The 13,734-nt window shown below is 40.0% G+C and overlaps 1 protein-coding gene across 1 annotated transcript in view; it reads right to left on the bottom strand.

Annotated features, from left to right (window-relative positions):
- Nucleotides 1-198: 198 nt before the first annotated feature.
- Nucleotides 199-13,734, bottom strand: part of frem2b (FRAS1 related extracellular matrix 2b) — a 52,199-nt gene continuing 38,663 nt past the window's right edge. Inside the window, exons 7-24 of the mRNA XM_063492960.1 lie at nt 12,901-13,050; nt 11,793-12,002; nt 11,511-11,708; nt 11,162-11,326; nt 10,785-10,967; nt 10,559-10,689; nt 10,280-10,435; nt 9,727-10,030; nt 9,463-9,594; nt 8,954-9,285; nt 7,134-7,326; nt 6,905-7,009; nt 6,546-6,673; nt 6,317-6,451; nt 4,256-4,382; nt 3,447-3,634; nt 3,211-3,357; nt 199-2,381 (exon numbers count right to left, since the gene is read on the bottom strand). Coding sequence (XP_063349030.1) covers nt 1,884-2,381; nt 3,211-3,357; nt 3,447-3,634; nt 4,256-4,382; nt 6,317-6,451; nt 6,546-6,673; nt 6,905-7,009; nt 7,134-7,326; nt 8,954-9,285; nt 9,463-9,594; nt 9,727-10,030; nt 10,280-10,435; nt 10,559-10,689; nt 10,785-10,967; nt 11,162-11,326; nt 11,511-11,708; nt 11,793-12,002; nt 12,901-13,050 — 3,482 coding nt within the window. The 3' untranslated portion in view covers nt 199-1,883. The remainder of the gene's footprint in view (nt 2,382-3,210; nt 3,358-3,446; nt 3,635-4,255; nt 4,383-6,316; nt 6,452-6,545; nt 6,674-6,904; nt 7,010-7,133; nt 7,327-8,953; nt 9,286-9,462; nt 9,595-9,726; nt 10,031-10,279; nt 10,436-10,558; nt 10,690-10,784; nt 10,968-11,161; nt 11,327-11,510; nt 11,709-11,792; nt 12,003-12,900; nt 13,051-13,734) is intronic.

Genomic DNA, 13,734 nt, shown 5'->3' with positions numbered 1-13,734 from the left:
CCCCCACCATTTAAATAAAACCAAATCGTTTAACAGTAGTGAAAATGAAATTGTAATTTACACAGGCACTGGGGACACACATTTTGGGCTACAGTGGGTACAAATTTTAATTTCGCGGACTTGTTAAGATGCTGCTTTTCCCAGCATTTCTATATTTATACAGATTTCATGAAATCATTAAGTTCAATGCTATTTTCTTGAAAAATTATTTATTTGCAGACCATGTTGTCTTCCTGGTCTATGTTACAAATACTTACAGCACATACAGTATGCGTCTTTTAACAATAACTGTTCCCAAAACATCCAAATGGTATATTTATATGTAATACATATGTGTATATACATAGATACATCAATGTGCATAAAAAGCTCCAAATGCACTCAGCGTATTAGAGTATAGTAAAAGAAGCACAGTACATTGATACAGTGTCAAACCTAGATTAGCAAGCGAAATGTGCACTGAAAAACAAAAAAATCATACTGTGGATAAACATTTCATCAAGGTATTTTATCACAGGTTGCATAGAATTGTTTTCAATTTCAAAATAATAATAAAAAAGGCAAACAAACTTGACATTTATAAAGTGATTATGAAGTTGATGTTTATTATAGGATACACAGCAGTATGAGGTAATCAGATTTTATGGCAACATGGATAAAGTTTTTAGTGTTTTTTCTTTCAATGCAAACTGTTAATATCTACTGCAATATCACAATAATAAGCATGTCATACCGTTTGAGAAAAAAAGATTTGATGAATCAAAATCAAAGGCGGAAAAGGATTGATTTGTATCAACAGAACAATACTTGGAAAATAAATATATTTAAAACCAAAATATCAAAAATCAAAGAGAGAATGATTGCAGATTAAACATTTCATTCCCTTTATGTGAAATAAAGCATTAAAAAAAAGCACAGTCAACATGTAGCCCTGTTGAGAAAGGGTTTTTGCAAGCTCTACAAAGCTACAGTAGGCAACACTTACAGTAGAATTTAAGCGTACCATTTGTGAATGTAGTTCCTGTTAAAAATAATGGATGTGAAACCATTACTACACTACACTGTACACTGCAGATCAGCTATCCCGAAAGCTGCTGTAACACCACAGGATCTTTTAAGAGGACTGTTTAAGTTCCCCTATCTGATTCAGTGTCATATGTTAACTAAGAGAAGAACAATAACCATTAGATAAATACAGTTTCTCATGGGATATACTGTAAAATACAAACATGTGGAAGTACAGTAGATCAGACACATTTGCCACAAGCCAGTTTAAATCAGCAGTAAGACTTTTTTAAAATCCTAAAGTACAAAAATTAATTGCATGCAAGAACATAAGCACAAGAAAATTATATTCACTTGGATGATTTTCAATTGAGCGTTTTACTGAACACACAGGACACACATTTTACATCATAAAACCGTAAAGTCCTGTGACTTCTTAGGCACACACAGAATCGAATCATTCTCTGTAAGAACAGACAGGTTTTTCCAGTGAAAGCGTACTGTGGACAGTGTCAGCAAATGCAAAATATCCGGCCTCTCTAGACCTACTCAGCAAAACACCAAACGCCATTCAAGGTAAGAGGCATCTTCTGTAGCACCTTTGGAAACTTAATAACACCTTTTTGGATCAAGTGGCATCAAAGGCCAATCAATAAGTGACAACTTGACAAGTGCCTTAAAACAGCTACTAACACTGTCCATCTCCTAGTGTCCATACCACTCTCCAGCATGAGGAGTGATGCAATATTTCAAGTAGATTTCTGAATAGAATCAAAGCTCTTGTAGTTTGTGTTGTTTCACACGCAATCTTCAGTTTTTTTATGTAAATGTGAGGCACTTGCAACATAAAATAACTTTCTCAATCTTCAGTCTGTCAGTTAGACCTCTGAGCTGTCACTGATGTTTTGTGTCATCATGGGCTCTGCGCTGCTGGAGTTCCTGGGCACTTCTTTCTTCTCTTGCTTGGACCGAACTAGTAACACCACCACAATCATGACTAGAACGGTAAGTAGCAGCCCCACAAAGATACCAATCATCAAAACCAGGCTGTCGTCACCGTCCCTCTCTTTGAGCTCACGAGGGATGTGTCCTTTGGTAAAGATCTCCCTGTCCGGGCTCGTCCTCTGTTGGCCACTGCGGTCCAGGGTGATGTGCAGGATGTTTGTGCCACGATTGTTACTCACACCAATGTCCTCTACTATATCTAGGACATCATTAGCTGATCTTCTGAGGCGATGTTGACTCTTGGGAAGCAAATCAGCGTGCTGACTCATCACGTGGTACTCCAGGCTTCTCTTCCCTATGCCACGGTTAGCATTGTCCTTGGACCTGACAGTGTAGATGGTGTGTATGTACCACTCTCTTCCTGCAGCCACCTGAAACGAGCAACAGCTATTATTTTAATGTCCATCCATCCATGTGTCTCAAATTACCCAGGTAGAGAAAAGGACACAATTGATAAAGTGGTTTTTGCCACCTCCTCCCCATATTTTAGTGGAAGGCTAAAAGTATATCTATTCTCAGAGATCCTTAACTGCCAGCTTTATTAAACTATACCCATTAGCGTCAGATCTAACAGTTATGTGCAGAGAGTAGTACGTATGTGCTATGAAACCTTTATTTTTTGACATTTTCTTGTAAGGAACAACTTTAGTTTTATTTTGTGATTAAAACAGAGCTAAACCTTACAGTCCAGTTCAGTCCAGTCACTGCATAAACTGAATAGAAAAGCACAAAACTTGTTTAACCATTGGAAAATGCCCTGCCAGTCTGCAGACTTAATGATACTGACTTTTCTTTGTTAACAAGCCAAGAAACATAGATTCCCTGACCAAAAGCAGCAATTTGGACATGGTGAAAAGTGGAGAGTGTGAGTCATACCAAAAATACATAACTCTGGTATCATAACCTCTATGAAAGCCAACCTAAGGAGCTTTTCATGAGGGCACAGACTGTGTCTGGTCATTAAGGCTTTTTCTCTATCAGCTTGTTAGGGATAAAATGTCAGCGGAATAAAAACCCATTAGTCTAGTGCTATTAGTCTGTGATCTCTACAGCGTGGGATACCATGCTCACACCATAAAGGCAGGTTACGTTAGCTCTAAATAGTTTCAGTGTAATGTTTTCTCTGGAATGACTCATAGGTTTGTGATTTTAGATCATGTGAAGTATTTACAAGTGTGTTTTCAAGTTGTTTTTACTGACCTGGAAAAGAGCTGTAGAATCCATTCTGAAACCATCTGAACCAGGTTGTCTCACCAGTGCTAAAGCACCGGGGTCATCCACTGCCAGGAAGGCATTAAAAGGTACATCACCAAACACCCGAGCCTGGGTCTCCGGCTGGGCCTTGTCCTGAAGACAAAAAATTACACAGGAAATGATGAAGTTTGAATAGGCCCAGAGTACACGTGATACTATAAGAAGTATTTTTTATTACTTACAATAATCTTGAATCTGTAAAGCAGTGATGGAGCATCAGCCAGACAGCCGAACTCAAAATTGCTCGGGTTATATTTAGGGACGTATCCATCTGCTCCAGTGCACAGGAACACTTTTTCTATGTTACAAATAAAGGAGCTGCCCAAGTTCTGTACTGGATCCACCATCACTCTCCCATAAACTGCATCCCCTGATAAAAAAGAAATAAAGATTTCATCACGAGTAAAACATCAGTCATTACAAGCATAAATTTGATGGTTTAATGAAAAGTTAGTAAAAATGGTTCTATTATGCCTGCAGATTCAGTTCTCTCAAATGACTGTACTTTGCTCAGCTATATAATGAGGAAAAACCACTAAAAGCCCAGCTAAAACCACTCTCACTCTCTACACTGACTCAGAGAGCAGCTTCAAGGACTTTAAGTGTTTTAAGACCTTGTTGATGGACACAAAATGCAGGCATTCTCATAATTAGCCTGTTTAGGAAAAAGATGTGGAAGTAGTCAGAATGGCACTTCATGAAGCCCTCATTTTCCTTTCATTTTGTTTTGTTGAGTCAGTAAATAATGGGGGACGTTTCTGCCAAATCAACAGAACCATTCATCACACAGGGATTTCTTTTTGATCTGTAGAGTGGAGAGAAGTCCACGCAGCTGAGCAATGAAAACATTCACAGCCATATTTCGAGCTTGGAGCTTATTTATTTCCTTTAATGTTATTTTTTCTTTTTCACATTTTTTTAATTTTTTTTTTTTAATTTTTTACATTTTTTTTACAATTTTCAAGGCGTTTTAGAAATGTTACAGTATTACCCTCTGAGAAAGCAGTGTCACTCTCTTGTCCAAAGCCCATGGAGCCATCTGAGAGCCAGAGTGTCCGTTTAGAAAGTAAGATCATCTGTGTGTTTAGACTGAACTCAGCAGCCACTGGATCACTAACCTAAAAAAAACACAGACGACAGAAAACAAAAAACACATTTACTATTTATTTATAGTTTAGATATTTAACTACCAAATGTGAAGATTTGAATGGTCTTCTTTCTTTTTTTTTACATTCACAGGATACTTTGTTAGACAGACTCTACCAGTACCAGGTTGGACTTTTGCCTTCAGAACTGCCTTAATTCTTCATGGCATTGATTCAACAAAGTGCTGGAAACATTCCTCAGAGAGGAATTTAATCCATATTGACATGAAAGCATCACATAGGTGCTCCACATTTACCAGCTACACATCCATGATGTGAATCTCCAGGTTCATCACATCCTAAAGGTGCTTTATTGGACTGAGATATGTTGACTGTGGAGGCCATTTAAGTAAAGTGAACTGTTGTCATGTTCAAGAAACCAGTTTGAGATGATTTAAGCTTTGTGACAGCCTGAACTGCTGGTAAAAGACAAGAAGAATCCATGCTTTCATGATATTTATGCCAAATTTGGACCCTACCATTCTTATATTGCAGGAAACATAGAGAATCATCAGTCTAGGCAACATTTTTCCAGCCTTCTATTTTGTAATTTTGGTGAGTTGTTTTAATTTGTAGCCTTAGTTTCCTGTTCTTAGCTGACAGGAGTGGCACCTGGTGTGGTTTTCTGCTGCTGTAGCTCATCTGCTAACAGGTTTGATGTGTTTTTGTGTTCAGAGATGATTGGTTCTTTGAGTTACTGTTGCCTTCCCATTCGTTTGGAGCAGCCTGGTCATTTTCCTCTGACCTCTAACACCTAGAAAACTGCTGCCAACTGGATATTTTCTCGTTTTTGGACCACTTTCTGTAAACCCTGGAGATGTTTGTGTGGGGAAATCCCAGTAGATTAATAGTCTGTGAAATAATCAAACCAGCCCATCTGACACCAACAAAGACCACGTTTATAGTCACTTAAACACCTTTCTTCCCCATTCTAACATTACATTTTGAGTTTCAGAAGATCATCTTGACCATGTCTACCTGCATTAAGTTGCTGCCACATGATTGGATAGATATTTGGATCAGATATTTCTATAAATGCAGTTGACTGCAGTCGAACAGATATACCTAATGAAGTGGCTGATCAGTGTATACTGTGAGTAAAATTGTGTTTTCATTCTGGAGATGATTATATGCTCGCATCAGCACCAGTGAAGAGATGCACTATAGCAACAGTGTGTGGACAAAATGAGAAGGTTGATTAAAGACTTAAGAGAGAAGAGTTACTGTTTTATGTGTACTTAATTAGATAGGGAGGACAGTTAAGAAATAACAGAGTCAGATATTTAAACAAGCAAGTGAATAGGATCCAAGCGACATGGCCTATATAGGTAATGTAATGAGTAATGAGAAAACAGTTTAATGATCAGTGTTTAAAATATATATTTTTACTTATAATGCAGTCTACATAAAGAGATATCTACATCCAAATATGGAGACTCTATAGGGGATCTAAAAGGGCAAGCTCTCTGTATGTAGTCCACTTTTAGCCCTATTGACCAATCACGCTTGCGTACACTTGGATTTATAAGTAGACAAACAGTAAATGTGGAGAGCAGAGGAGGGATTGTATTTTCTGAAATTCAATCTCCAAAACATGTGATGGTGATTCATTTTTATTTGCTTTTTTTTTTAAAAATATCTGCATTTGCAAACAATAGCCACAGAATTTAATCCAGAAACTGCAAAGACGAAATTATCCACTGGCACCATACTACCAAGTTCAGTATGCCACTTAATTAAGAATTTTTAAAAAATAATTAGGGGTTTTGTAATAGTGTTTCATTGCTGTCACAGTAGTTAAAATGTTTATCACCTAAACAGTGTAGCCACTAAACACAAATACATTTCATTCTGAATAAATGGTTAAATCTGATGCAGGCATAACTTGTTAGACAAGGTGGAATTACCTGCTGAAAGCGGATATCCAGGTCGAAGGTGAGAGGCTCTCTGGGATTGCAGACAGGAGGGACTGCGTACTCCAGGCTGGGAGGGGACGTACAGGGGATGAGCTTCACTGTGTACATGCCAGAGTAGTCACGCACCTGAGTGGAAAAATTAGATTAATTAAGAATAAAGTGTAAGAAAAATAAATGAGGAAACAAATGCGGCTTTTTGAAAAGCAAACTCTCTCCTCACAGCAAAATCAGAGATGAATATCCACTGCTGGATAGGCTGGCTGTAAGTTGGCTCAGTCCTGACAAGGCTAAGGTTAAAGGTTAAACCAGGGTGTTCAGGACACATAACCATGGAGGTGAGTGGTGAAGCTGTTGGAAAAAAAAATCCATCAGTCATCAGAAGCAAACATAAAATGACCTTATTGGTTAATATCATTAGTTAAATATAAGCCACAGGTAAAATCTGCAAAGCCGTGGTCACCCTTTTTTACACTAAACATCTTCTAGAATCTGTTTATTTTACATTTTTGAAACATATTATGACGTGCTAAAGAGCAGCATTACATTTAAACTGCATATTATATAACTGATGCGACATACCTGGATGTGAAAACACAAACAGGCCTCTGAATCGAGCTTCTGTGCGGAAGTTGACAACTAGTTGTCCTTGACTATTTATACGCATGCTGGTTGGGTAAAGGGCACCTGCAAAGACAGTGACAGACTACTTTAGGTTGCATACTTCATTAATTTACAGGGCCTTAGATTGTAGAAATGACATAAAAGTATTGTGTTAAATCTTTATTGCAAACTGCAGCTCAAATCTTGCCTTGTAGTTCAGCCTCTGGCGGGCTACCGATTCCATCTCTCCATAAGATGGCAGTGTCGTACACAAATGTGAGCCTCAGCTCCGACTGTAAGTCAAAGTGCTGCCATCCTCCCGCTCCCACGGGGGAGTGAAAGACATATGACACATGTAATGGGACTCGTAGGGTCACAAAGGACTGGACCAGATTAAGCACCTGCAGTGACAGAGTAAGATTAAATTTAAACTTCAAAGGCGAAGCTGGTCTTGTTCCTGAGGTTCAAAGACATAACAACATCACGAATACACTGCACATAGAATAGCTCACAAAGAAAATGAGGGATAATATTCTGCCATTGTGGCTGTTTTAAGGTATATTTTGAAAATGCTTCATGTTATTGAAGTTAATAATACACATGTAGTCATGTGTACAGTATATGTGTGTGCTGTGGACTTAAAGGACACTTTATAGGGAAATCTGACACCAACAAGTCCAGTTTAAGATCTATAGCAGTAAGATATGACTGCATTCTTTATAGTGTATATTGTACTAACCTGCCAGCTGCATTTTTATGCAGTTTTATAACTGTTATGTGGCTGCAATAATGCTCTACATATGTTATACTGCTGCTGGAGATACTGACTCACTGGAAACATTCCTGCTCTAAAAGAGCTGTCTTAAAATGGTCAAAGTGGTGAAAGTGGGAGCAGTCTCTGGTATCTGCACTTTCCTCTGACCTGTGAGCGGTACCTGCCTGCACTGGCTCTGTGTTCATGTGGAGACGTGCCTACGCCTCTGGGCATTTAGAGCTCAGGCAAACGATTTGCAGAATGGCCTTCTGACACAACCTGCTGGGCTTTAATAGATTCCTGTGGCCTGTTAGGCTGGGCACTAAGCCCTGCACTGTGACATGACAGTCGCCCCGGCCTGCACAGAGTTGTCTCCAATCAGCCAGCCTGCCCACTTAGAAGAGCACTTGGGTCACAGGGCAGCCACAAAAAAAGACTGTTCCTTTTTCCACTGATGCTCAAAGTGAACCTGTGAGGCCTGACTCGATACATTTATACACAGTACAAGTCCTGTATATAAATGTATACCAGTGAAAAAAACATCATTAATATCTTTTCATAACTTATAAATGTACTATTTGTTTTTTTTAAATAATATCTCTGATAAATGTGGTCACTAATAAATAAAGAAATATGCAATCAAGTTTATGTTACTGGCAGCAGACTGCTTACTTGCTAAGACATATTTATTTCTGCTACGTTCACTTTTAGATCTCATAACTTAAGGCAACAAAGTTCCACTTGTTGAAAAAGGCTTTTATCGCCTGGGTGATGCCCTTGTTATTAAATAAACCCGGAGCTATGTAAAATGAGTGTCTCCCATTATAATAGCAAACCAATATACAATTCAACATATCCTCAGAGCCAAAATATATTTGCAAGTGCTGTAGGGCATGAATTAATAATCATCAGCATGGATTGTAGAGGAGGTTTTTACCATGATTTGCCCCCCGTACGCTTCCAAACCATCTTTATCAACACTCTGTTTTAATTAACTGAACTTAAATTAAGAATATGTTGCCAAGGTGAAAAAAAGTGTTGATGCCTGTAAGGCATAAGTGCCAATAGCAAAAAAAGGAAAACGGGGAGACTTGCTACTTTAGCAAGACAAACCCCTGGTCCTTTCAGGAACTGAAGAGATCTCCAGACAATGTAGTCTTTATCTGCCAGGATTTACCTCATCTTCAAAGTAAAAAACAACTAGGCAAATGGACAAGGCTTGTTTTAGCCACGGGTTCAAAGGTGAGCTAGACCTCTAAGGCAGGGCTGCTTACTTGTCCATCAGTTCCGATGGTGCCTCCACAGTCGCTGAGCAGCTCAGACATGTCATAGTAGCTTGTGAATTCCCACAAACAAGCCTCCAAGTTAAGGTTTCTGTAGAATCGTAGTGTGCTGGATCCCCTGAGGGAAGTGCTGTACTGGTAAGGTGCAGTCTCGCCAATTACTTCTGGATTTTTGGTGGCATCAGAGAGGAAGCCATAGCGAGTCTTAACCTCAGTGTAGTCCAGCAAGTTGGAACAGCGATGGTGCCCAACACGGGTACCGTCGGGGCTAAGCGTCAGCTCAAAGTTTGACAGAGGCCGTGTAGATACTACAGGCAACATACCTACAGGGACACACATGTAGCAGTTGGACAGCAGACACATTAATAATTGGTGAATAACTTAAGTAGCTTCTTATTAAAAGAATATGGTTGATCAGTGACATGAATGATGTTTCAAAACAACATTCTGTCTCTGCATGATTTCCTATTAGTCTTAATTTTTAGTCAGGAATTGCTTACCATCAATGTGAGGCATGGTGACAGTTAGTTTGATAAGATTGGGGTGGTCTGTGTCTTCTGCTCCACTGTATCGCAGCTTAGCAGAGAAGGGCTCGGCCCCCACTGTGCCTGCAACACGGGGCTGGCACATCCCTGCAACCATGACATATACAAAGCAACATCAAATATTCTATTTCTCTAATAAACAGTTCAAGTTTTTGTTATGGTTAACTCTTTTTATGAGAGACACTGAATGTTCAAAGTTAGCGAATGGACTAAACTCACCCTCGTCCGTGCTGATGGATACTATGGGGCTAGTGAGTTCTAGACCTTCATCTCCGTTAGAGTTCACAGCTCTTGCTGCACACTGAACCCTAGAACCAGCCTGGAAATAGACTGAATCCAGAGTTATCATTTTAGACGAGGTGAAGAAGGTGTCAAAGTCAACTTCCCTCATCGGGCTGGTAACGCCGTCTGGACCAGTGGGGGCGCTGACGAGCCAACGATACCGAGTTAGGGTGTTGTTGATGTTCTCGCTGACACAGATGGAGCCTGTTTTGTCGTAGTCTAGGTACTTAGGATTACAGGCCTGGAAAGGGGAAAAGAAACAGTGCATTTAAGTGAAATTCACCACCAAAACCTACAGCAAAATTGTTTCTTCACGCCAGCGAGGAGCCCTGAAGGTAGCTCGTAATAAACAAAGTGTGCACATCTGTTAAATACTACCTCATTAAGAGATTTCATCTGGACTTGTGAGACACAAAGCTTTGTTAAATTAACCATTAACACAGAAAATGACAACAATTATCTATTTATCATAGTATCAGTTAGGACATACAGTGACACAAATGACTGGGTATCCGGCCACAGGCAGAGAGCCCCTGGTTCCATCAGGGTCATCGTAATGCAGCAACGACACCACTCTGGGCACTGAGGGGAACGTCACATCTGCCATGCTGTTGGTCTCCTCAATATAAATTATGGCTTTACTCATCTGCTGATTGACAATAAGAGCAATTAAGAGAGGTTCTTAAAAGGGAACAAATTACTGATTGCAAAGTGATAACGTGGTAATTAGATGCTTTAAAGGTAAACACTAATTTAGTTTGGCTTTCACCTTTGTCTCTGCTACCATGTTCTCATCAGGCTTCAGATGCACGGTGAACGCCTCCCTCATTTCTCTTACACCATCATATAAAATCTCCACCTCCACAAAATGGTCTCTGTCACCTTGTTTGAAAATAATTTCTGCAGAGAGAAAGGAGAGACACTTGACAAATATATTTTCGAGCAAATTTCAGAATTGTGCTAGAGGGATAAAAGTGCCTGGCAGTATTATTTACCCTCAGATATGGGATGGTAGTCCTCCCCAGAGGTAGCAGATCCATCTTTGGTGTGAACTCGGACAACAGAGACCTTGGATGTGTCTCCAGCACGCAGCACTGGGATCCTTACTACAGACACTTGGCCACTTTCCTTGGGCTCAGTCACACTGAATTTGGTCTCTCCAAAACTAATAATTGCCTCTGAAAAACCATGAAATATTGACAGTAAAGTATAACTGTGACATTTCCACATACCATATATTACAGTCACAGTGGGCACAACCTTTGTGATCTGTTAAAAAACACTATTGTAGATCTAATCTAACTTTAAATGTGTTATAATGATATCAAAAGCCTTTACACTGTGTCTTTAGCCAAAAAAAAAGGATTCTTACTGTCGCCATCATCTTTTATCTTGATGAGTGTTTCATTTTGCTCTCCAATGGATGCTCCAAATGGAGAGTCACTCTTAGGGCTTCCCAAAACAAGACGGAGCTCTTCCTCTTCCTCATGTTCAGTGTCATCAACCAAAACCAATAGACACGGTTTTTCAATTTCTCCTGAAAAAAAGTACAAATGAGTAATTAACCATTCCAACTATATTTCAGAATTGAATGTTCTAATTTAATTCAATTTTATTTATATAGCACAAGGTGCTTTATAATACTATAGGCAGGTAAGAAATACACACACGCACACACACAAACCATGTAAGAGGACATGTGCAAGGTTTTACTACACAACCTGGTAAGAAGGTGATGATAGAAGCGTCTGTGTTAGGCCTCTCATTGAAGTCCATCATGACCTGTGCTGTTCCCTGTCTGCTGTAACAGCGTACTGTGGACTTGTAACTGATATCACCGCTACGGTATACAGTGGCTGAGATCTGCCCCAAGTTCTCATTGCCCACATACGTAGCTTCACGGAACTGCACCTTTGGCACTAAATCCAAAAATCAGAAATAATACATAAAGATAAGTGTGGCCATGTTAATAAGCTCTCATTGCATCCCATATTTTCACTCACAGTCAGAAACTGAGTCGTTGATGATGATAGCAGTCTTGCTTGGCTCCCCGAGGATCCCATTCATTGGCATCCGTAGTACCAGTTCAAACTTCTCTGGCCCTTCCAGCACTGGCTGACCCAGATCATCCAGGATTGTCACACGAACTGTCTGCATGGTGACCCCTGGTGCAAAGTCTAGATTCCTGCTGATCCCCACGTAATCCACACCAGCTGCCCCACAACACAATATAGGTCAGACATGTTTCAAAGAACAGTGTTTATAAAACGTAGTGCATATAGCAAAAAACAACTACAGTACATGATCATATTTTTCTTGACAACAGCTCTCATGTTCATAATGTATTTGTGAATCTCAGGCTGCAAGCAAGTTGAAAAGTTCTATACTTCATGCTAGCAAAATGCCTGTTTCTATTTCATGTTTCATAGGCATGAACAATCGGAATTTGTTGTGATATTAAAGCAGCACTGCTAGAATCTGGACATCTCCCTGAGTGCTGACAGGTTATTCATCTGCTTTTCTGTGAAGAGTCTGAGTATTGAGAGCTCAAACTTTGCCCTCAGGCTTTTTTCATGTACTTATGACCCACTTATGTGTGTAAGTGTGAGTCTGAATTTCTACCATGCTGCATATGATTAGATTTTGGTTATTTTTGCAGTTACAAAGCAAGCACGAGTAGAGATGTTAGGAATCTGTGCAAAGAAGAGAAGACTGCCTGGGGGAACCAGATAATAGACGCTATAGGGCAGACTTGAAGGGATAGCAACCAGTCTTACAGTCCAAAGCGGTTAGGAACAAGCAGAACAATTGGCATGCATTCCTGAAGCTCTATTCTCAGTCAGACTGTCATTATCCTCACAACAATGTGTAGATCCAGCGCGTATAAGACATGGTCCGAACAGAAAAGCCCTAGCTCCCCTCCCCCCACCTTTAACCAGTGTTTACATTCCCCTAGGCCATCCACTCAACATATTCAGTGCTGAAATCTGTTTGCACAGTTGAGCTCAAAATGACTATCAATGTGACATCTTAAATCTTTTGTTTTCTGTGATTTACATTTATCTAAGAATAAACTAGACAACGCTGTTAGAGAAGGGGACCAGCAGATACCTTCAGCTGAGACAGGATCTGTCTTTCTGGAGCGCACTGTGACAGTTCCTCCTTTGGAAAGATCAGTCCCTGTCCTCCACACCTGCACCTCCACGTAGCCATCACTCTCATCCACGTGGTAGTCTGTGTTGCCAAAGTAGAAGACGGGTTCTGGAAACGAGAGAAAAAAAACATGAGGAAAAGCACGTGGGAGAATGCAGACCATAATAACCTTCAACCTGAATCACAACAGGATATCTGAATGTCTGGTGTAATTGCCGAGTTGAATCTTTTAATAGGTAGCATAACCTGTAAAATTATCTCTGATTACAGGAGATTTTAAAGGAACATTTCCATTGAATAAGCAGCAGGTAGCGAACACAGTAATTGTAGACCTTAAATAGCGCTTTCTCACTTCCTGGCACGATGTTTTGGTGGCATTCCTATAACTGTGACAAGTATCCAAAGGGAAAAAAAGAAACCTGACGGCTGGTTTTGTCCTGGTGGAGCTCACTTTGATAGCGATGGGTCTGAGAGCCAGACAGGAGGCCTGACAGAAGGTCTGGGGGGTTGTAAAACTCCATACGCCAGCCCAGGCCTGCCTGACTGCAATTAGTGTTTCTATGAGCTGAGCTGAGATTCCACTGCAGCCAAACTCACCCACTGTTATTCTAGTTAACTCTTTCAGAACCAGTGTCCTCTCAATGATGTCCAGCATGTTATGCTGCTGGTGAAATGGTTGTGTAAGGGTTTGGACTGTGGTGGACATTCTCCTAAGAAGATGCTGTAAGAATTTTGGGGGGGTTTAATACAGATTGCTGTAGACACTCCCTGTAGTACCGCTCACAACTGAAC

This window comes from Pelmatolapia mariae, linkage group LG14, assembly GCF_036321145.2.
Source record: "Pelmatolapia mariae isolate MD_Pm_ZW linkage group LG14, Pm_UMD_F_2, whole genome shotgun sequence".
Lineage (NCBI taxonomy): Eukaryota > Metazoa > Chordata > Actinopteri > Cichliformes > Cichlidae > Pelmatolapia > Pelmatolapia mariae.
This window is presented reverse-complemented; position numbering and strand designations above follow the sequence as displayed.